The sequence below is a fragment of the Pestalotiopsis fici genome, assembly GCF_000516985.1.
Source record: "Pestalotiopsis fici W106-1 unplaced genomic scaffold PFICI_Scf_4, whole genome shotgun sequence".
In the NCBI taxonomy this organism is placed as follows: Eukaryota; Fungi; Ascomycota; class Sordariomycetes; order Amphisphaeriales; family Sporocadaceae; genus Pestalotiopsis; species Pestalotiopsis fici.
Window position 1 is genome coordinate 3,069,927 of NW_006917094.1, and position 21,509 is coordinate 3,091,435.

Genomic DNA, 21,509 nt, shown 5'->3' on the forward strand with positions numbered 1-21,509 from the left:
AACACGGCGGATTATCGGCCGTTGCATTCCGCAGTTTTTGCTGGAGGTGGGTCCTTTCGGCCAACGTGAAGTTGAGTCTGGGCGGCGGCGAAGGCTAGACAGCAGGACCGCGACCTTGGTAGGTAGAGTAGCTGCTGTCTGACATTGAATTGTACTACAGGGGACCTACCGGCTACATTCTACATCAGTCCAACATATGCTCGAACTCTCACAACCTGCTTGCTTCTACTGACGATTGACTTTTCGCAAAATCAAACTACGACTCTGGCGCTCATTGACTTTCTTCTTCCATTGAACCAGCACCGCATTCATTCAAACAACCCCATTGCCGAAGACTCAAATCAAACTGCTCCGCCGTTAGCATCACCTCCTTGCGACTCCGCTGTATGTAGATCTCTCGCGTGGCGCCGGGTACGCAAAGAAGCAGCAGCAGCATTCATCTTTGTTAAATCCTCCCGATTCGCCACGATATTCGCGACAATACATCTCCAACAATTACCAGGCAGCTCAAGCTTGAAAAGCTGTAGCGCCACTTGCAAACCGCATCCAGCCGTCCCTGCCTGACAACTGTCTTGCGACGGCCGCAGATAGCAATGGCTACAACAGCTTCATCATCACAGCCAAACGGCGTCCCACCTGCCTCATCAGCAGGTCCCTCGCAGTCACAGACCCAACCATCACAGTCGACCACTACTGCGACTGCTTCACAAGCAACAGCAACCGGTAGCGGCGCGCCGGCAGCAGCACCAGCACCAGCAAACGGACCAACATCCCCCACAACCTCTGCGCCCCGACCTCGCGATGCCAGGACAATAGAGCTGCTCCTGACAAGCCAAGGCGTCACTTCGTACGACCAGCGCGTCCCTTTGCTTCTCCTCGACTTTGCCTACCGCCACACGTCCTCGATCCTCTCGGATGCCCTCCACCTCGCCTCGGACCCCTACACCACGCAAGCCGGCGCCAAGCCCTCGGGCGCGTCCGGCGTGGTCCCCTCGGCCCCGAGCAACACCGATGCCTCGGTCAGCGCCAACGCCATTAACATTGCCATTGCTAGCCGGCAAGCCTTTTCGTTCCGTGGCGGCTCGGGCGCGGGCGGGGGCGGCGGGGGCGGCGCCAGCAAGGACTGGCTGCTGGAGCTGGCCAAGGAGCGCAACAAGGTGCAGCTTCCCCGTGTCATGGCGCACGAGTGGGGTGTTCGCTTGCCCAACGAGCGCTTTGTTCTCAGTGGCATGCCATGGGGTCTGAGGGATACCTGGGCCGAGGGGAGCGATGACGACGATGATGACGAGGAAGATCAAATGGAAGACGCCATGGAAGGTGTCGAGGTCGTTAAGAAAGAGCCCGACACCAAAGATGGCGCAGAGCCCGGCGGTCTGGATGAACTGCTCGGTGATGATATGGAAGGCGACGAGGATATGGAGGGCATGGAATAAGGACTCCCACCAAAACGTTTGATACCATGATTTCTCGGCATTCTCAAGGGGCCAGGGGTTTGTGGTGAAGATCACATTGTACAGGCGTTATTTGGCGTTCACTGTGCTTGCTTGGGGTTTCGTTTTTAAAATGTCCAGCAAAAAATGGAGGCCGACGGGAAAGGCCCCGAGACATTTACTTGGAAGAGCAGCTCAAGCAGTCTTTGCTCGAAGATATAAGAAATGGACTGCGAAAATGAGATGCATTTTCTGGCTTGTCCTCATGGGTTATTATTTTAAAGAAACATGAATCCATTTCTTGACGTGTCCTGCGTTATTTAATCACTGACACGCATCGTGGTGCCTGAACACTTATTTATTACAAGAGCAGTTTCAATGCAAAAAAAAAAAAAAAAAAAAAAAAAGGATCACGAGAAACTTTTCCTGCATCAAGTGGTAATCACTTTGAAAGGTAGAGAACAATGGATTAAAATATATTCTACATTCTATCGCTTAAGATGACCCCTAAATCCCATGATTTTATCCTTTTAGAAGGAGATGTGAACGCCTCGCTATGCATAAGATATGATTTCTTCGCGCGTGTTTCCCGGCTCGGAGGTCAATGCCATGGCGGATATGTTGAAGATGTCCGCAGCTGCCGAGTCGAGCCGATTCCAACCCCAAGGTTCTTATTCAATACCGTTCGGCTTCGCATCCTTCTCGACGCCCAGGTTTTGCAAGCCTGTAATGATCTCAGCGTTGATATCGGCCGACGGAGCATCAGAACCGCTGTTTCCCCTGCTAATTTCAACATCAAGGAGCGCATCGCCCATCTCGACCGATTGTGTCAGCTGCTCTTCCTCATTGATTCCCTCCTCATCGTCTTCCGCTTCCTCCTCTTCCTGTTCCAACTCTTCGTCATCCTCGTCGTCGGCATCATCTTCGCCCTGAAGCATTGAATTCATCATCTGTTGCTCATCCTCATACACGCCGCTGCCGCTAAAGATACTCTCCGTGGCTTCATCATCATCTCCGCGTGAGAGGTAGCTGTCGCCCATGTTGCCAACATCCTCATCTTCATCGGCATCCTCATCATACGCCTCGTCATCCTCATCTTCACTGAAGCTAAATTGATCCATATCTAGTGGCTGGTCTCGCCAGTACGTGAAATCAGTGTATTCCTCACCGCCGCCCTTAACAAGGGTAGAAATCGGCGGGAAGTAATGGTCGACAACCTCAGTCATGTTCACATAGCTCAGCTTGAGTTTATTCAAGGATAAGAGGTCGAGGGATACTTCAGCATTCGAATTAATGGTGAAGATGCGATTCCGAGGGACATCGACGGTCCGGTAAGAGATCTGATCCGTTAATCGGTTTCCGAAACCGGCGTAGAAACAGTGGCTGTCAGGCCCATACAGGTTGCGTATGTCACGCAACGTGGCCATTTTGAAGACGTGAGGCTTGCGCAAGTAGATCTCTCGACGCAAAGCGGCCATGGTACGATCCGGAGACAAGATAGTCGGTCCACGAGGAAGTCGGTACCCGTTCTGGACGATACCGTTCAAGTATGCTCGTGTTGTGTCTGCCTGGCCGACGGAGCGACTGGTAAGATACATAATGTTGTAGCCATTTGCAACGATATCGCTGTATAGCTTGGCTACACCAGCATGTGTCCAGTCTCGCCCAATCATGTTGAGCACGTGGCCCAAAGCGTCGGACTTGGTGATTGTGCCGTCAATATCGGAAATGACAACTGGTGTATCATGTTTCCATAGATACATGTTTGCCTGACAAGTAGCGCGGTTTACTGTAAAGGACATGGAGTTCTCGCCCGGCTTGAGCTCCAAGTCCTTCAGCTGATCGCTCGTCAGACGAAGAGTTTTGGCATAATTTCGATTGGGATCTCCAGCGTGTGTTGAGGACCCAGGAGTAGTGGGTGGAGTTCCCACACTCATTTGACCAGCATCAGATTCACTGCGCCTGTGAGACGGTTCTGGAGCCGAGGTGGCAGAGTCGTCACTAGCATAGCCTGGATCCGAGGCCGCATCAATTGGTAACGTGGCTGAAGGGCGCAGCGAAGCAACAGTCTTCTTCATGGCAGCTTCTTTAGCATCCTCACTGCTGTAAATCCACAGGTTTCCTTCTTCGTCCATACCGAACAAGGCGCCAATATCGTAGTCGCCCTCCATCTCCTTGGCCAAAATATCTCGAGCGAGGATCTCGGCTTTGATGGCATCCTCCTCGCTGCTTTTCAAACCCGTCATGTCGAGCATCAGGTCGCCCGTGTCAGTGACGTGGCTGGGTATGTTGACTGCTGATAATTCCTCGGACACCTTCTTGGCTCGCTGAACTGCCTCATCCGGTCGGAGTGCCGGGGGACTGATTGATCTATGCGAGGATGCGTCGGGTGTGGCGCCCCGCCCCGTCCTAGACGGAGAGTCTTCATTGTTGGAGTAACTCATTGCGCTTGAGGGCAAAACATCGTCACTGTAATGAGGAGTTCGGCGGTCGCGCAGATCGTTCAAGACGGGACGTCCATGGCTGAGCTCGGGAGAGGTGGCATTAGGGGATAAGAGGCTTTGCGCGAGCATCGGGGCGGGCCCTGGCCGCGTGAGGGTGAGAGATCTTGGTTTGCCAGGGCTGCCATCGAGCTGGAGGAGGTCTGGCTCTTGCAGGACACCAGGAGATGATTGATCGGGATCCAGCGGCGGGCTAGACGCTGGAGACACGAGGGGCGAAGTCTGCAAGCTTTTCGGGATATTGTCGGTCGTCTCAAAGACAAAGAATGCCTCGCCACCTTCGCCCAGCTTCATGGAGTACTCTTGCTTGAGGCCATTGACCTTGAACTCGACCTTCTTCTCATAGGGTCTCAATAAGGAGAACTTGCCAAAGCGGACGTGGAAGGGCGAACAGGCCAATGTACCGTCATCCTGCTCGACGACAATGACATCGATGGCACCACTGAGGGTAGAGGGGTTGATGGAGTTCCATGCCGTGGACACAGAGTCGCTGATGTTTCTGACGTATTGCATGGTTCCGGCCGATTTTACACCAGCGTCTGGTGACTATACTGCCTGATGGCTGCAGCTCGAGGGGTTCTCGAATGACCCGTGTGTCGCAAACGGCTTGAGCCAAAGGGAAAACTGGGAGGATTGCGCTGAAGTGTCGCACGTCCTTCCTTGCTGTTCGTAGGCCGATTGTAAGGGGGTTAGGGGTTTGGTGTCAATGCTCTCTAGGAGAGAGGCACGGATGAAGAGCGCAAAGCTACATAGGCAAACAGACGGGACGGCGGCAATCACGGAAATCTCAGACGACCCAAGCAAAGGCTCTGCGCGCTGGTAGTTTTATACAAATAAAACGAGTGAAATGAAGTGAAAAGAATAAAAGGTTCTGTTGTTGTCGATTTGGGTCAGAGGCAGAGAGAGCCTGGGTTTGGTTGCGACAGAAACAATGATGGCTGCTGACTGGAGAGTCTTCTGTCAAAGGTCTCGTGGGAGGGTTGAGGTAAGCTGTCTTTGCTAGGGTATCCCGGAGTGACGTAGTCGAGAAAACCCGACGGTCTTTTGCAGTCGCCTGTCGGGCTTGTGATTGTTCTTATTACTTTAGGCGACGCTGGCAGTCGGGATCAAATGGATAATCGGCAAAGAGCAAGACTGTTTATTTTTTCTCCCTTAGGTTGAATCATAAATTAAAGGTGCACGTTTTGTACGATTAGACAACCTCGGTCTACAATCAAGTCAAGAGGACACACGGATACTTTTGAGAAGAGGGCAAAGAAGAAGAAATACGAGAGTGGCAACGTAATAATTTTCCCATTGTTCATGGTAAGACCATTATTTGTTTCGTAAGCCGATTACTTAGAGCTGTCACTTTTTTCTTTTCTTCCTTTCCCACCTTCCCCCCTCATTGTGGTCTATGGGAAAGGCTCTTGTTGGGTTTGTTAACAAATCTAAATCCTCAACTGTTAGGAAAATGTTGCGGCTTCGCCCATAAGTCGAGCTGTGGATTCTTTTGGGGGGAGGACTTGCAAGGGAGCTTTCATAAATGTAGACACGTTAAACCCAGTACGCACTAGCCTGCCTGCCAGTGCCCGGCCATTACCGCCCATGTTTTGCCCACCTGCACATGCATGCATGTGATAGTGGAGGAGGGCATGTTGCAGGCTTGGCTTCCACTTTCCAACCTATGCGAACTAAACGTGCTGCTTTTATTGGCATGTCTTTGGTGCCTGTATACCCAATCAAGATCGTGAGGCGAATCGGCCGGAAATGCTTGTCCATCATCTGCCTGCATTCCTCTGACTTGCCGAACTGGCCGAACCTTTGATCATATCAGCCCATGCGTTGTTATTCTTTTGTGTTTCTCATATTCGAGCTATTATCCCGTCTTGACGCGGCAAACATGATTCTTTAGATGTAATTCAAGACTTGGGCAAAGTTGCCCCGCTCATTGTTATACTTTTCATTAGCATAATATCGAAATATCCATTTGATAATCTGTGGCGATGCTCCTTGCCTATCCATGGCACGAGGGAAACCTAAGTCGACTGCCATTTCTAATCTAGGGCGTTCTATTCTATACGGTTTAGAATGCTGAGCGCGAGACTCAGCCATGTCCTGCCGGTAGGTAATCAGTTATGCTTCCATTTCCGGACTTTGGTGAGATCGGTCAGCGCTACAACAGCAGTATAGTTACGCGATGAAACATAAAGTTTCCGACATTTTACACCAGTTTGCAAAATTATAGCCCCACTGGATGTACTATTCAAACACTCACGTTGCTGTCAGTCATAAAAACAGAGGCTCAATTGGGACAACAATGGGTAGAAAGGGAAAAGCACATACATATGACTGGACCGTCCTTGTAGCAACAGTATTGGCAATCAGAGGTTGCATTCCAGTTCAGAAGATATCCTGTGACTGTACGAAAGAACGCGTCAACGTAATCGTCGCAAGTGGTCCCATTTGAAATACCTGGAAGGTAATGAACTCCAGTATGATGCCTCGAAAACGAAGTCCGTATAGGAGGTTGGGTGTGGCACCCTCGCTGAGCTAGAAGAGGCGATACTTCATAATACCAACGCCGCACTGCCAGAGTGACGGGCTTGGGGACAAGAGTTCCGGAAAAGGTGTTGGATAACATGAGAAGGAAATCGATGGCCATAAAGGAGGGATCGAGGTAGGGCATGAAAGCAGCGCAAAGCTGGGCCAGTCTGTGGGCGAAGATGGAGAAGAGCTCGTTGTTGGTCCCGAATTGCGCACTCTTTACTGTCTTGACATAGTTGCGAAAACCTGGTCCCATGACTTTCAAGCTTGGCCAAGATGCGCTCTCTCACAATCTCCACGAAAGACCCTGCCGGATTCTCATCTGGTGCATAGCGCTTCCCAGAATCGTTCCGAGCAAAATGGTAAAGCACCGTGACACGTAGTTGTATTCGATATTATGCGAGCCAATGACAGCATTAAACCTAAGTCTTTGCGTTTGTCTTTATTTCTCCGAATTGGTGAAGCTTTATAAAATTGTCGTCCCTATAAATAGTCATACACTTGATAGCAGTGATCACCAAGTCTTAGATACAAGAAAGTAGTGGTTCATATCGAACAATTACTATCTCACTAACCACGCTCGCCAACGCATTGCGTGTTTATTAGCAACACTCGATCTACAGAACACTGTGCCAAATAGCACAAAGATGTAGTTGCCTGTAACTAAACAGATGACATAGGACATCGAGACTGATCGTCGTCATCGAGTGCACAAAACTCTCCAGATCCTTCAAGTCCCCAGCATGATGGGTTTGCATCCATTTACTGGCATTGAGCCTGGCAAAGGGAAAAATTGTTGTTGATGCAACTGCTGAGGCACCCCAGGTCCCCATCCGCACTCAAGCATTCGATATTACAGAAGGCGTCGAGTCCTGCAGCGCAATTCGTAACACTGCCCCCGGGGCAATCGCGCTTGCTAATGAAGTACGAGTTGGCATCGGCGGTGACGGGCATGGCACCAGCCGTAACGGCAGTCATTGCAAGGACAATCTATTTGAGTGGGACTGTTAAGCAATACTGTATCAAACTTGGGCATAGGCCGCTTACCGTTGCGAAGAAGCGCATTTTGAATAATCAGGGTTAGAATTGTCGTTAGACGGGATACTAAAAATACGTGGGTGTTTTGTAATGAATAAATAAGCTTGAGTGATGGAAGCTTTTTAGTCGAGTCCACTGGGAATTTGTTCCATTTATACTCAGGTTTGACCCGAATTAGACACTAAGATTGATTATACGTTAGAGAAATAAGACTAGGGTATCATTGAATGACAGAAAGTACATGAATCCTACCGGATCGAATCTGTAGATCATGAAGTCTCATAGCCAGGCTGCAAGCGCGAGTATTCTGTTTGTCAGCCACTTTCGCCCCATTCTCAATGGCAGACTCATTATAAGAAAACTGATGCTGCGGACTATAGGATCTTCTACCCCGAATGGAATGTTCATGAATCCTTCAGGCTTCCAAACTCGAACCCCAGGCTGAAGATCTAGTGGGTCTTAACCCACCCAGTACGGCCGCAGCGGCCGCGAGATCGCTGTCATTGCCGTTCTAGCATTACGTTCCAGGAATAAACAATAAGGTTAGTGTGGCTTTAATCTGAGAGCGCTTGTCTGAAAATCATACGTAGTATTCTTAGGAGTCAGCTACCAGGCTACCATGGGGAAAGGTCTTTGCGTCTGGTTGCCGTTGGCACTGTCAGCTTCACTCTACGCTTGGTCGAATTGGCGATCCGAACATCATCGCGCTTTGTTTGCTTATGTTTGGGAAAACGGGTAAAGCATGACGGGGTCCTGAGAGTTCTCATGCACTGAATATGAACCATCGCTGACAAATTCTAAGCCAAGTTGTCGATGAAGTCGCGGAGGTATGTCAGCTCTGAGCATCAGCATAGGCTGGCGGCCAACCAAGGGGCAATGTGTAAGCATCCTTTGAAAACTACAGTCAATTCTATGATCTAATTGTTTTAGCCAGGGGATTTGGGAGGATCTCATCGTGAGCCATTAGATGTTAACCTAGGCCTCACGGTTGCGCATAGGGCCAAGTTGACGTCAAAATACAACTCTTTCAAAGAAAGGATTCGGCGTCTTGGAAATAGTGAGGGGAAACAATAGCAGATCGGAAAAACGGCAACAATTTCTAGTAACGAGCAGGCTATATGACCTAGTCCACAGAGACAAGATTTCGGCTCGTTAATGCACACGATGAAATACTTTGTGTCTCGAGCCTCCCCAATGAAGTCCGGTATTTCGCTATAGCCTGTGGCACTTCAGGACTGGCGTGAGGTACAGTGTAAAGCTTCCCACGTATTTCTGTCAAAATTGATCAGATAACAACAAATTCTAACTAACATATCATTATAATTTTATCTATAGTCTAGTTCTAGAGTCACATATGGTACTACAGAAACTAGTCGTTTCGGAAACAATCCAGATTGGAATCATTAATCCCACGCCATCCTGTGATCATTGGAAACCCGCGAGTTCACCCGGTCTCCCTTCACCTCCTTTGTCGCCTTCACTCAATATGCGCGTTTCTCAACCTACAGCCTGGAGCTGAATCGAGATTTTCTCTCGTTTCATGAGAGCCGCGCTGACAACGAGTATAGCGCCGGAGATGATGATTAGAATATAAGAATCGTCGATAGCATCAACAATAATTTCAAGCGCAGCTTGCTTGAGTTCGGCAGGTGCAGACTGCAAGACGGCACTTCTGGCTCCGAAAATGGCCGCCGTCACATCTTCCTCGGAATATCCAGCCGGAACAAGGATGGTCAGAAGTCTCTGAGATGTGACATTCTGAAAGATGGTGTTGCAAATAGCCAGCGCGACGAGGATACTACCCTGCTGTCCAATATTGATGAACTGGATCGCTTCAGTGATTTCATGAGGCTGAACCTTGCTCGGGGCAACGAAATAGGAAGCTTGGAATGGTGTCAGGCCCAGCCCTACCAGGACGGAATAGCCGTACAAACTGGCGTTGGTAGTGTCTATCGTACTGGTATATAGGAGCGCACCGCCAATCGTGATGAGGATACCGCCAACCAGGAACCAAGGCATGTAATACCCCCAGCGTACCATGAAGATGCCGTTTAGCATGACACCAAACACATAGAAAATGACAAATGGGAGCAAGCGAAGGGCCGTTTGAACGCCATTTTCGTTGCGCACCAACGAGTAAAAGAGCGAAAGGTAATAGATGATGACATACAACGCGCCGCTCAATGCCGTACAGCACGTCAACAAGAGCACCATTGTCGGCTCACGCAAAAACTGCACAGGGAAGATGCGGTTCTCCTTGGTAGTCAGTACCGCAAAATATTGTGTCAATGTGAATGCCACGGCCACCATGACAAACACGACGTACAGCGCAACCATTCGGCCGTCTGACCAGTCCCATATGGAACCACCAAACGTGAAGATCATGGCGAATATCGTGTAGATGGAAAAGCTGAGAATTGTCCCAAGCCAATCAATGGATCGGAACTTTTTGGCTAGGGTCCATCCCATCTGAGGTTGCATCGAAGGGAGGAGGAAGACGTAGATCGGAGCCATTGTGGCGAAGATGAACAGGTTCAGATAGAAAGCCTGTTGCAATACATTGTTAGCAATCACTTACATAGATATACTCGGGGATCTGTTGACTGTTACAAACCCATCGCCAGCCCGAAGATGAACTATCAGCCAAAGAACCTCCCACCACTGGCCCGAGGATGACTCCAGTACCATAGACGAGAATGGCCCCAGCCATGTAAACACTTCGTTCCGAGGGTGTCGTCAAGAGCTGAAGCATATTGATATTTCTATAGCTGACCGTTAGACAAGCTGGGAAGACTGTAATTAGAGTCATGCGTACCCCAAGTACATCCCAGCACCACCAGCTCCAGCCCATACCCGACCAACAATCAAGGCGTCCATGTTGGGGGCGGCACCGCATAGAGCGCTGCTGGCAGCGAACATGGTCAGTGACCAAAAGTAGAGCCATTTCACATCGAACACTGCATACGATTTGCCACTGCCAGTAGCGTATTAGTGAGGTCGTGATGAATTTTGTTGATGTATCCAGACTTACACGGGCAGAATAATTCCAATTGCACCGAGTGGGAAGCCGATTCCAAGCCAACCAAGCTTGTTGACGTTGCCCAGAGAAGCAATGATTGGGGCTTGAATGTCAGCTACGATGGTGTTGTCGAGGCCGTACAGAAGATTACACGAAAAGATGGCTGTGCACACGAGTATCCATCGCAGGCCAGTAATAGATCGTTGGTGTTTTGCCGTCTCAACCGAGGGAGGCTGCATTGGTGGTATTCTCAAGTCGCTCTCCCTTTCAGACATTGTGAAGATTTCGATGCTCTTTAGAGTTGGTTTACTTTCTGAATCAACGGGAACCAACGGATTGATCAACTCAATGTCGACAGTTCTGATCAGTCAAGACTTTGTAGCTCGAGTGATACTTATCTCTCTGCACAAGATATTCTTTGAGTCTGATAAATATATAAAAGTGTCAAGGGCCAGCCTCTTGGAGCTATGATATATTTCCCCCTTTTTTGCATGATATATGGCATGGGCGGCCAAGCTCTTCCAGCATCGGCGATAGGTTTTCACTGCAACTTGGACGGTGAGCATCTTAGAGTACCAAGGTCTCAATCAATCTTAATGAACCATATCGACTCGAACTTAACGGTAATAACTTCCTGAGTCAGTAGAATCTCAATTATATCGCCGATGCATCCCGTGCATAGAAATTAAGTCCGAAAAGACCACTCCGGGAGCAAATCTGGGTTCTTCTTAAGGTTAGTGGAGCCAATCCCATGCATTACCAACAACATAACTCACCGACCTTCGCTTACCTGGGGCATCACGCATCCAGACACACAAAGCTTACCTATCCATTGACGACCGGAACAGCGTTTAGCAGCCCTATAGGATTCAGTGTTGATCAGGTCCGGGTTAGATCCAGGAAACGTAGGCCATGGTAATTGATATCGATGATGGCAACTCTGCGGAAAGACCGCTCATTGAGATGGTCATGGTGGTTTGACGCATACTGTGTGAATCTTCTATTTAACTTGTCTGCCATGAGATTGTCCTCTCTCCTTTTTTTCTTCTTTTTGGGTGACGTTGCTCACTGCAGTCGGTTACAGATTATCTGGACCACCTGCATCTTGGATTATGACGTTTCTGGAAGAAATACAGGAAGTTTGATACGATGGCTTTGAAGAGAGCGTTTGTGTTGGGCAGAACCACAAGCAACAGTCTCCGAATCTATACAACGATTCCCCCAACTTATATCTGGCGTTGGCACGGTGACTTTGCTGGCCTATCCAGATTGTTCAATCAGGGTCTGCGGCACATTGTCTGATAGATATTCATATATCACACCATGATTGTGTCCTAGGGTTGGCTTGTTACCAGCTTCTCTACAGATCAAACAGCATCTCGCAGAAGGAAGGACCTTTTCCCTCTAATGCGAGCAGACCCGTGTGTATAAGCGAAAATGACGAAACCCTCCTCTCCCGTGATCAACTATACAGGGTAGCCAACCATGCAATTCTTGAAATGTTGCGAAATTCAAACAAAAGTCTCAAGGAGTTGTACTATAAAATAAAGAGTATATGAGATGGCTTGCAGGATGGTGTGGCTAAGCAGTAGCTCGATAGGTGGACACATTTCGCATCTTTTCACCTACTTCCAAAGTTCTATGTCGTACGTTCCAGACATGTTGCTGATAGCAAAGCCAAGTCATGGAGCTCTGAGAGCTCTCGCTTCGATAGACAGCTGAACCAGATAGGAAGCTGTAAACTGGAGAACGGAAGACGCCGCGGTTAAAGGCCGCAGTGTTCCAATGGCACACAGAAACACAATAGTGCAGTACAATATTATTGAGCCATACCCAAGAGCTATTACGGCAGTACTAATAAGGGGTAGGGATTATACTACATGTCTCTACTCTTTAGGAGTCGACAAAAGATTAGTAGAGACCCAATGAGTCACAAGAGCCGCGGATCTGCATTGCTTGTAATGGTAACAATGCCCCCCGACGGGCAAAGGTCCGACCGCCCATTAGCATCCTTGACATCGGTCTACAACAGCAGTGACAGCACTCGCGTATGGTAGCAACGGAAGCGCGCCGATCCACATGATCGAACGAATCCGCGGCCTGAATCATGCCATGCAATGCATGTGACTCTCAGAAATTCACGTCTTGCGGACCATCAAAAGGGATTGAGCACTAGAAGTGAGGGGGTTCATGCTCCACTCAAATTAAGCTTTGGAGAGTTGATTGACGTATCATACAATTCTTGTCGCCAGAATAGTTTGTGGTGCAATAATCAATGGTATTTCTCGTGCACGATTGCATGAATCGTTTGTGATTGCAGAAGAGATGCTAGTAGTCAGTACTTTTCCTCTCCCCCACCCTGAAAGAACGTGTTGCTAAAACTCCTCAAAAATACTACCTTTGGCAATGAGGTGCTGCAAATGGTTGGTTCGTGCATGCAGAGAGGTGATTGTGAAGTTCAGTACGGAATAACAGGACTCACCACCACACCAGAAACGGATGTAGTATAATAGTCAACACGCCTGGGTCCTAGGCGTTGCATATATACTGTCTTGATGGATTCCTCATGCATGTCCATCGGTGTGAGCAGCAGCCCGCGAAGCATGTTTAATCAGTGCTGGGCATTCAAGAGGCCTTCCTTGCCCTTCTCCATTTGGCGTAGTAATGTGAGGAAAGTCAATTCTTGTTAAAGTTTCCAAAAGTGTGGGGTCAACGTGGGTTGGAGGCTGGGAGAGATGACTGTGTTGATGTCAGCGACAAGTATTGCATATGTTAAGTACTCTGATGATGATAACGATAACATTATGGCAGCGATTCATTTGCGGTGCATTCATAGATCGAAGCCGAACGCGAACCGACCATCTGAACCTCGCATGTTTCCACTCAACGAGGGCTCGAGCCCGTCAGTATAATCCTCCATTATATTGGTATAAAACACGTCAATACTACATGATATTGTGTGGTGTGCCATCCAGATTCAGCCTTTGTTTGCATTAGCGCAATGCTACCCTCGCACAAATTTGGTGGTTTACCGCACCCTTTGCCTTGGGGGTCAGCACCTTGGCTTCTCGTGGTTGCGTGGTCACTGCCGAAGTCTGATGTTGGCCAAATGCAATTGGCCCTGCTGCAATGCGGGTGAGCCGGTTCTTGTAAGCACGCCCGTCCATGTGGGAAACACCGTTGGTGCCGCTTTGGGGGCTTTAGAGACTCTTTTTCTTTCTTCAGCATGCAGTGAACCAACAACATATGCAGCACGGAGTACACCATTCGAGTACTGTATGCATAGAGATTATTGATTCGCAGGACCAACCATAGGCGTTGCCGTTGAGAATGAGTGGATGGATGGAGGCATGGCTTTGCTTTATGCAATTTCGTCTAGGCAAGGTATAGATAGACACGCGACCTGATGAGGACAAATAAGTATCTACCTTTGATATACACTACAGGCAGCACGACTTCAAGTCCTGCAGATCAATCCTTCCACCCCAAACGGGACGACACTTGTTGGTCGGACCCTTCTCGCCCCCGTGCCCTCCAAATGCAATGCAACTGCCGCCCTTGAACATAAGCTGCACGAAGAAAACTACTTTTAACACTCCTGATGAGGCTGACCAAGATGCAACCGTACATTAGTCTAAATAGGGAGGGATTGTAAAAGGAAGAATACGAATCATTCCCGGAAAACGTCAGGGTCCGAATCTGAAACCGATATGCTTCCATTGCTCTCAGTTTATCTTTTTCTAAACACACGACCAGGTGATTTGTTCGTGATTGGACTGGCTGCCTACTACTAGAGACAGGCAGCCCGAGGCGTGGAAGGCTTGAGATTGAGCCAAACAAAAGCAAGAGAATCCGCTCTCCGCCCGCCTAAGAGGTTAAAATCCACTCTGTAAATTTGGGGTCAGTGCAGTGCCGTGGGCTAGGTACAAACGGTCTAGCCTAGCACCAGCAGCAACCAAGCAGCAGTAGTTTAGTCCTCCGACCCGAAACTGTGAGCGCGAAGGAATTTGCATTGCATTTTCCCGTCCTTCTTCTTTAACCTACCACCCCGATCGATTCTTTTCCTCCCCACTCCGCCGCCGCATCGCATTTATGACCGGGAATTTTTCATCGAGGTTCCCAGTCGTCCCCCGATTCGCGACGACATGACATGGACCCCATGGACGACGTCTGTACCTACAGTTTTGGTTGTCTGTGCTGTTGTTGCTTGGTGGTTCACCGAGCCTAAGACGGTACATCTCAACCTGATCGTCGTCATTGGCTGCTTGCTGTTTTTCTGGGCCATCGCTCCAGAATTGGCCCAGCACTCGCCTGCCTGGCTCCTCGACACGAGCATCAATGTTGTCACCTTTCTCAGGCTCGACTATCTCGTACTTCATCACACCAATATGCTCGTGACCGGTGCTGCGATTCTCTGGTACGCCAACTTCACCCCCGTCATGTCTCCTGCTCCTCTCTCGTGGCAGCACGTACAGCCGGCTAACCCCCTCGTGACTCTACAGGTTGGTCCAAAGAACATGGCAAACGCTGAGAAAGCCCGTACCCGAACTCATTAGCATCCTCGGTGTCGATGTTCCTGATGCCCCTGACGTCTCGCTTGCCGGTATTCGTCCAGATGCCGCCACGCTGCACTGGACGCGGCCTCGCGCTAATCGCCCCGTTTCCAAGTTCCTGATCCAGGTGAATGGCATCTCGGGTAAGTCGACTGCCCATACACGGGACTTGAAGAAACTCACATGTTTAACCTGATGATGCGCAGTGGGTGAATCAGCACCAACAGAGACGGCAATCACAGTGACGGGGCTGAAGCCGGACCACTACTACAACGTAGTCATCATTGCTGTGGGGCACAACAATTTTCAAGCAGGCAGTCGAGTCATTAGGCTTTGCACCTTTTCGAAAGATGGCCGTCCACAGCTTGGCGATGGTCGCCTTCCGTCAAATTTCGATCCTAGCGAACAGGCGCAAGCCGAAATCACCACCCACGATGACGATGGAACGCCTCGAAACCCTGCCGCTGGCGTCGAAACTGCCTCTGTTTCAAAGGATTCCCTTGTTCCTCCGAGCCCAGCTGGAGCTTCGAGCATAGCAAGGCGCAACACCCTGACTCGGAAACACTCACCGTCGACGACAAGCATGGACCAATCTGTTCGAGAGGTTTTAAGCAAAATACCAGCAGAGTCATTGCAAAAGCTGGGCGAAAAGTTTGAGAACATCAGGAAAGAGATGGAAGACATTCAGGCACAAATCGGCAAGGACGAAAAGGAGCACAAGGATCTCATGGATGAATTAGCGGACGAAAAGAAATCCAAGCGACGGATCCTCAAGGAAAAAGACGACACAACAGAAAAGTTGAAGAGAGAGATGGGCTCCACAGACAGGGCTATGCGAAGCTCGCAGCAGAAGAAGACTCAGCTTGAAAAGCGGTTGAAGGACAAGCAAAGCGAGCTTGGCAAGCTTCACGATGAGATTGCCAAGTGGGACAAGGATATTACAAAGATGCATGAGCGCCAAGGTGCTTTTGAAGAGGACAAAATGACTGCACAAAACGAGGCCGATCAAGAGATCACGACGCTCCGAGTGGACATTGATGCTCTGCAGGCTAGCCTTGCGCTTGAAGAGCGAGAGCTCAAGGAGAAAGGCAAGGAGCTCAAGGAGGCGGAAAACCAGCGCAAGAAGCTTCCGGGCGGCGAGGAGAGTGATGAATGGCAGGAGAGAGATCGTCTTCTTCGGCGGGAATGGGACCTCAAGCACCAGGATTTGAGCCGCCGACTCGGTTTTGCAAAGGTTAGGATTCGAAACCAGAAACAGTATGAACAGCTTTTGCAACAACAGTTGATGGCAGCGCAACAGTCTGGACTTGCATTTTCCTACAACCAGGCCAATTCATCGGGCGTGGACTTTGACATTGCGACCCAGAATCAGCTCAAGAGGCGCAGTCGCACGGGCACTTCTGTGCCGCCAAATGTGACTGGACCATCACCAGTCTCGTCTTTTGCCATAACAGACCGCTCATACCCGCCGAGCATGTTTGCGGTCTCACGTGCACCAACTATTCCGCCTGGGTTTTCGGAGGGATCCATGCCACAGCTACCAGGCATGCCGACTTACGGGGATTTCTCAATCGAGTCCAATGAGGACTTTGCTCGCCAGCTTGATGATCAGAGCCTTGCAGCACTAACAGGCGGGGCGCCCCTTAGTCCTACAGCAGCTGCATTGCTTCCCGCCGGCATGCTCGATATGGTCGATGATGACGAGCCTCCCAGTCCAGAGTCTCGACCTGCTCGACAAGGAACCTTTGGTTCGAACATATCTCCCGAGAACGATCCGCAGTCGCCTGTCTCCTCTGGGCGATCGCTGAGCATCTCGAGCCCACGCAGCTCGACGCAACACTTGCCCTTTTCTCAATACACGGGCGACACTAGTGAGAGGATGTCCTTGAGGGGAGAAATGGGCACAGCATCACCCGGAGCACCACGTACGACGGCGAGTAATCGCTTCAACCTTTTGCCTTGGCTTAATCGGGGTGAGAAGAACACCGAGGAGCCTCCAGCACTCGGCTCTCTCAAGTCTCATCAGAGTCAATCCCTACCGCGGCAAAATGATGATGGCAGCGTCTTGCCTGGCAGGCGACGAATCAGTCTTTCGGGTGGCGGAGGGTGGAACATGTTTAATCGAAATTCTGCTGGGCCTGGAACACTCGAGACGTCCGGCTCCGGAGGCCTGGTCTCCCGCCACCTCGGACTGTTTGCAAATGCGGCTGGAGGTGGTTACTCTGAGAGGGATCCAAGTAGTCCCCGTCCCGTGTCAATATCATCCACAGATCTACCGAGACCATCAACTGAAAGTGGTCCCATCTGGGGTCGACAACATCAAAACCGAATTTGGTCACCCGAGGGCGGCGATCCTTGGTCCTCTAGAAATCCCTCTAGGAGACCGTCGCTACACGGCTCACCTTCAGCACTGAAGACGACTTTGGCCGACGCCGATGATGTGATCTTGGACAAAGACGATATCCTTCGCCGACCGTCCGTGGTTGGAGTGATTGGTTCCAGAGCTCCAGCTCGAACATTGACGCAACGTCTTAATCCGGCGGCGCCCAGCTTCATGTTGTCGTTCCGAAGTAGGGATAGGGAGTCGAATCATAGCAAAGACAAGGACAAGGGCAAGGCCAAGGTCAGAGACAAGACCGTCTCCAAGGACAAGAAGGCGCGCGAATCTATAACTTCTGCATCAGAAATTACGGATATGGCCTCATTGGATGACTCACCCTCTGATCATCGCATGTCGCGAGATGCCTTTTCGATAGAGACACCATCAATTTCGGAGTCTCGCGAGTCGCTTTCCCTGGACCAATCATTCTCTAACACCCCTTCAGAGCCTGCTGTTGGATCTGGGCTTAAGGAGCCAGAAAGCGGGTTCAGAAAGTTGCTGCGCAAGGGAAGCTCGTCAAAATTCAGTCTTTCCTCGATCCGCGGCGTGGGCGGCAAGAAGGGTCCGGGAAGCGTTGCCAATTCTGACAAGAACCAAGATCGCACCAGTTTTGACATTGATGAACTTCTCGAAGATAATGGCACCATGGCCGCTGCTGCACTTGGTCGTAGCTATGATAGTGTCAGTAGCAGCCCTGGCTTTGGTTCTTCAACCTCAACAGGGCGGCCAGGAACCAAGGAAGGCCGCACTGGTTGGGGTAGGTTCTCGATCAAGAAGAAGCCAGGCAAGGAGCGAGAAAGCCTCGAGGTGGACCACGATGACTCTGTGCCGCCGACCCCGTCTACTACTACGGATGATGACAGCAGAGCTTGATGTCTGCTCTAGATATTGCAGCACTGTTATCCTCCAAGCATTCTTGCAAGTGTTGTCTGTATGCATCGGGTAGTGTTGAAAAGTATTATGCACCCTCTACATGCATGCCCAGATGTATTTTCACTCGTGGTTATAGCCAAAATAACAATAACAAGAATAAATACGACTCGATTTCAGTTGTAACTACCGTCTTGCAATGATGTTCTGTAATAAAGTCAATTACAAGGTGACTATCAAGGTAAATCTCGAATATCATGAATCTCGCGGTGTAAGTCAGCGAAACAATACGATTCACCTGCGCTGTTGATACGTCTGGTAAGTGCATAAAAGAAGATATATGCACACAAGCCGTACCTGAGGTACACTGCACAATACCTACATATATCGTACAGGAGAGCCCAATGGTTCCGGGCACTGCGTTAGCGTCCTTCTCCAAGCAGACCCCTGCCGCCTGTCGCTCACTCGCTCGTCCGATTGACCATTCATACCTACCTACCGAACCTAGCTTCGAAAAAGCTCCGCGATATCTCACGACAATTTGTAAAAGGTCAATTTCCTGAGCAACGATTTTCTTTGCTACCTTTGCCTGCAAAATCACGACACCGGCACCTCTCTGCTCGCCTCCCCACTCAAGAGCAAAGAAGCTCTGCTAGATCTCGAGCCAATCGCGAGCCGGAGCTCGCCGGGGGCTCAGCAACCATTGACAGCGGCGGCGACCATGGCCTCCCCTTCGACAGGCGCAGGTGCCAGCAGCAGCAGTGGCAATGGCACTGAGAACATGGCTATGCCTTCACGGAATCCATTGCCACTTTCCGCAAGCCAAGAAGCACAGGTGCGCGAGGTGTTCAACCAGAGGGTACGGAGGGCTTGTGCCGACGAGGTCAGAGGTATGTTCTAGCTGGGGGGAGGCCCTTATTGCGCTGCCCTTCCCCAACACTCAAATGTTTTGATTCCCTTCGACCGAACTCAGACTTCTTTCATTTCCAATACCTTTACATGTCCGCCCCGAACCAGAGGGAACCTGGGCCAGAACATCAAGAGGCTGACCGTACGCTCTGGGGAAATAGCTTTTGCCGAGTGCGCCAAGCAACACACGTTTACAGTATCGTTTGCCTGCCGTCAACTCACGCTGGCCATGAACTCGTGCATGGCGGCGCACGCAACACAGGCCGAGCACGACCGGGCGCGCGAGGAGTGGTTCGCCGGCCGCATGGCGCGGGCCAAGGAGCGCGAGCGCAAGGAGCGACGCAAGCTTGAGCAGGAAAAGTTCCACCGCGAGTGGTGGGGCCTGCCGCAAAAGGACCCCGAGGCCATCCGCCGCGAGGAGGAAAAGTTGGGCCGCGCTGAGCGTATTGGTGGCTTCAGGAGCCAGCGGCCCCCGGTGGCGGGCGGCGGGGACGAACGGACGAGGTAGCGACTTGTATATATCTGACATGTTGGATATGGAGGGAAAAGAGGGGGAAAAAAGAAAGAAAGAGAAAAGTTCCAAGGGGGAGAGTCAGGAATGTACAAGTGGTTCCTCCTGTTGAAACAACGCATGTCCAACCGCTAAGGCGTAAAGGACATGAGCACCGATGCTAGCTACCGAGAAGCATCGGGAGAACCCCTCAGATAAGAGAAGGGGCATGTGTATTTATCATGTGCATATATACTGGCGTTTGTAGGGCTGACATTCATTGGATCACACTGCTCTTGGCTTTTTGGTCCAAAGAAGAAGAAAATAAATTCGGAGGGCTTTTGTTTATTGAATGTGCAATACGTCTAGATTCAGTGACTGAAAATCTCCCTCGAAACATGGGTATCGAGAATTTAGTCTTCCAAGCCAATCGTGTAAAACTGTTTTTGGGGGTATCTCTTGCGTGGGATTGCTTCGTCTTGCTCTTGCGATGCCGTCTTGCCTCTAGTAGATCGTAGTAACAACATTATTTCAAACCAAAGTGGTCTGCCCACTCTCTAAGTAGGGTAGAGTTGTATCAGTCACTATTCAATGGTGCTGGACATGAGAAACTTACCTATTAATACAGTCAAAGAAAGCTAGATCGAATCCAGATGTTTCATGGAATCTAGCTGTTTTCTTGTCTTGTTTCTGGACTTCTTAACCGCCGTCTTCGAATCGGTTGTCTGATCTGAGAGCATCACATTGCGATTTCCATGAGAGAGTGGTTCACTCATGAATATCTGTAATCTTTGGGCTCTCAGGTCTTCCTTCTGGGCCCTTCTATATTGGTCAGATGAATATCTCAGTGAGGATCGTGTGGGCAAACCTACAAGGCGGCGTCCTCGGTGTCGGTCATTGTGGATGCGTGGATGTTCAGAGGGCACAGTATAACCAGAGTACTCGAGAGAGAGTATCTGATCAGACTCTGAGGCGATCAACTCGAGTTTGATCTGGACGGTTCGAGGACATCATATATCCGCCCGCCCACACCTGGCCGCTTTCCCACAGATGCCTCATCCCCAATGCCGGCTGTTGTGCTGAAAAGGGGAATTCCCGAACAATAATCGACTCAACAGATGCCACGTAGGGAGAGACTTTTTGGCTCACGATGAGCCTCAGGCCTCAAAAGCGTGGCAAGTCAAAAGAATTGTCCAGTGGTAGATCGATCGGTCGGGCAGAGTTTGTTGCGAAAGCAACGTAGCCCAGTCCTTTTTTTTTTCTCCCTTTGGATGATCCTTTAGACGGGCCGGGGCGCGCTCGCTCGCTTGCTCAACAGGAGTAAGCCAGCTAAGGAACACCCCGATGTCGCGCCTGTTGCCACATTTTTCCCCCCAGCGATTAGGAGTTCATCTCGGTATTTGCCTGCTTCTTCCCTTACCCTCCTCGTCCTTTTCTTCCTCTAGGAGAAGGCAGCCATGCAAGAGCGGCAGCTCCCATGGCCATTCAGTTTCCATCTTTTCGGTGTGTGTGGGAAATGATAAAATATCATAACCAGGGGGTCGGTTTGGAAGAAAAATGGCATATTTTTCTTTTAATTATAAAAACTCGAGGCAGATGATCTGTTTTGATTCGTTGCCAATAGAACGGAACGCTTAGCGATGGATATGTCATTCGAGCATGAGGGTGTAGTTGGGCTTCGACTCCTCTCTCTTTCTCTCTCCCCCTCTCTCCCCCCGACTCGGCTTACCTTTTCAACGGAATGTACACCCCCTATACGTGGTGGCCTGTAGAGATCGTCCAGGGGGTGAAAA

The 21,509-nt window shown here is 50.1% G+C and overlaps 6 protein-coding genes across 6 annotated transcripts; 3 read left to right on the top strand and 3 right to left on the bottom strand.

The window, feature by feature from the left end:
- Positions 1-593: 593 nt before the first annotated feature.
- On the top strand, positions 594-1,433 carry PFICI_06934 (uncharacterized protein; the record flags this gene model as incomplete). The annotated part of the gene is made up of 1 exon (XM_007835515.1): positions 594-1,433. The coding sequence occupies one exon, from the start codon at positions 594-596 to the stop codon at positions 1,431-1,433; it is 840 nt and encodes a 279-aa protein (XP_007833706.1).
- Positions 1,434-2,101: 668 nt separating this feature from the next.
- On the bottom strand, positions 2,102-4,444 carry PFICI_06935 (uncharacterized protein; the record flags this gene model as incomplete). The annotated part of the gene is made up of 1 exon (XM_007835516.1): positions 2,102-4,444. One exon carries the CDS (start codon positions 4,442-4,444, stop codon positions 2,102-2,104), a length of 2,343 nt encoding a protein of 780 aa, XP_007833707.1.
- Positions 4,445-7,219: 2,775 nt separating this feature from the next.
- On the bottom strand, positions 7,220-7,522 carry PFICI_06936 (uncharacterized protein; the record flags this gene model as incomplete). Its single annotated transcript, XM_007835517.1, has 2 exons — positions 7,220-7,447; positions 7,505-7,522. The coding sequence occupies 2 exons, from the start codon at positions 7,520-7,522 to the stop codon at positions 7,220-7,222; spliced, it is 246 nt and encodes an 81-aa protein (XP_007833708.1).
- Positions 7,523-8,992: 1,470 nt separating this feature from the next.
- PFICI_06937 (uncharacterized protein) lies at positions 8,993-10,789 on the bottom strand (the record flags this gene model as incomplete). Its single annotated transcript, XM_007835518.1, has 4 exons — positions 8,993-10,042; positions 10,110-10,257; positions 10,311-10,469; positions 10,527-10,789. 4 exons carry the CDS (start codon positions 10,787-10,789, stop codon positions 8,993-8,995), a joined length of 1,620 nt encoding a protein of 539 aa, XP_007833709.1.
- A 3,870-nt stretch (positions 10,790-14,659) lies between these two features.
- Positions 14,660-18,320, top strand: PFICI_06938 (uncharacterized protein; the record flags this gene model as incomplete). Its single annotated transcript, XM_007835519.1, has 3 exons — positions 14,660-14,931; positions 15,017-15,210; positions 15,274-18,320. The coding sequence occupies 3 exons, from the start codon at positions 14,660-14,662 to the stop codon at positions 18,318-18,320; spliced, it is 3,513 nt and encodes a 1,170-aa protein (XP_007833710.1).
- Positions 18,321-19,038: 718 nt separating this feature from the next.
- On the top strand, positions 19,039-19,734 carry PFICI_06939 (uncharacterized protein; the record flags this gene model as incomplete). The annotated part of the gene is made up of 2 exons (XM_007835520.1): positions 19,039-19,207; positions 19,388-19,734. The coding sequence occupies 2 exons, from the start codon at positions 19,039-19,041 to the stop codon at positions 19,732-19,734; spliced, it is 516 nt and encodes a 171-aa protein (XP_007833711.1).
- Positions 19,735-21,509: the final 1,775 nt, after the last annotated feature.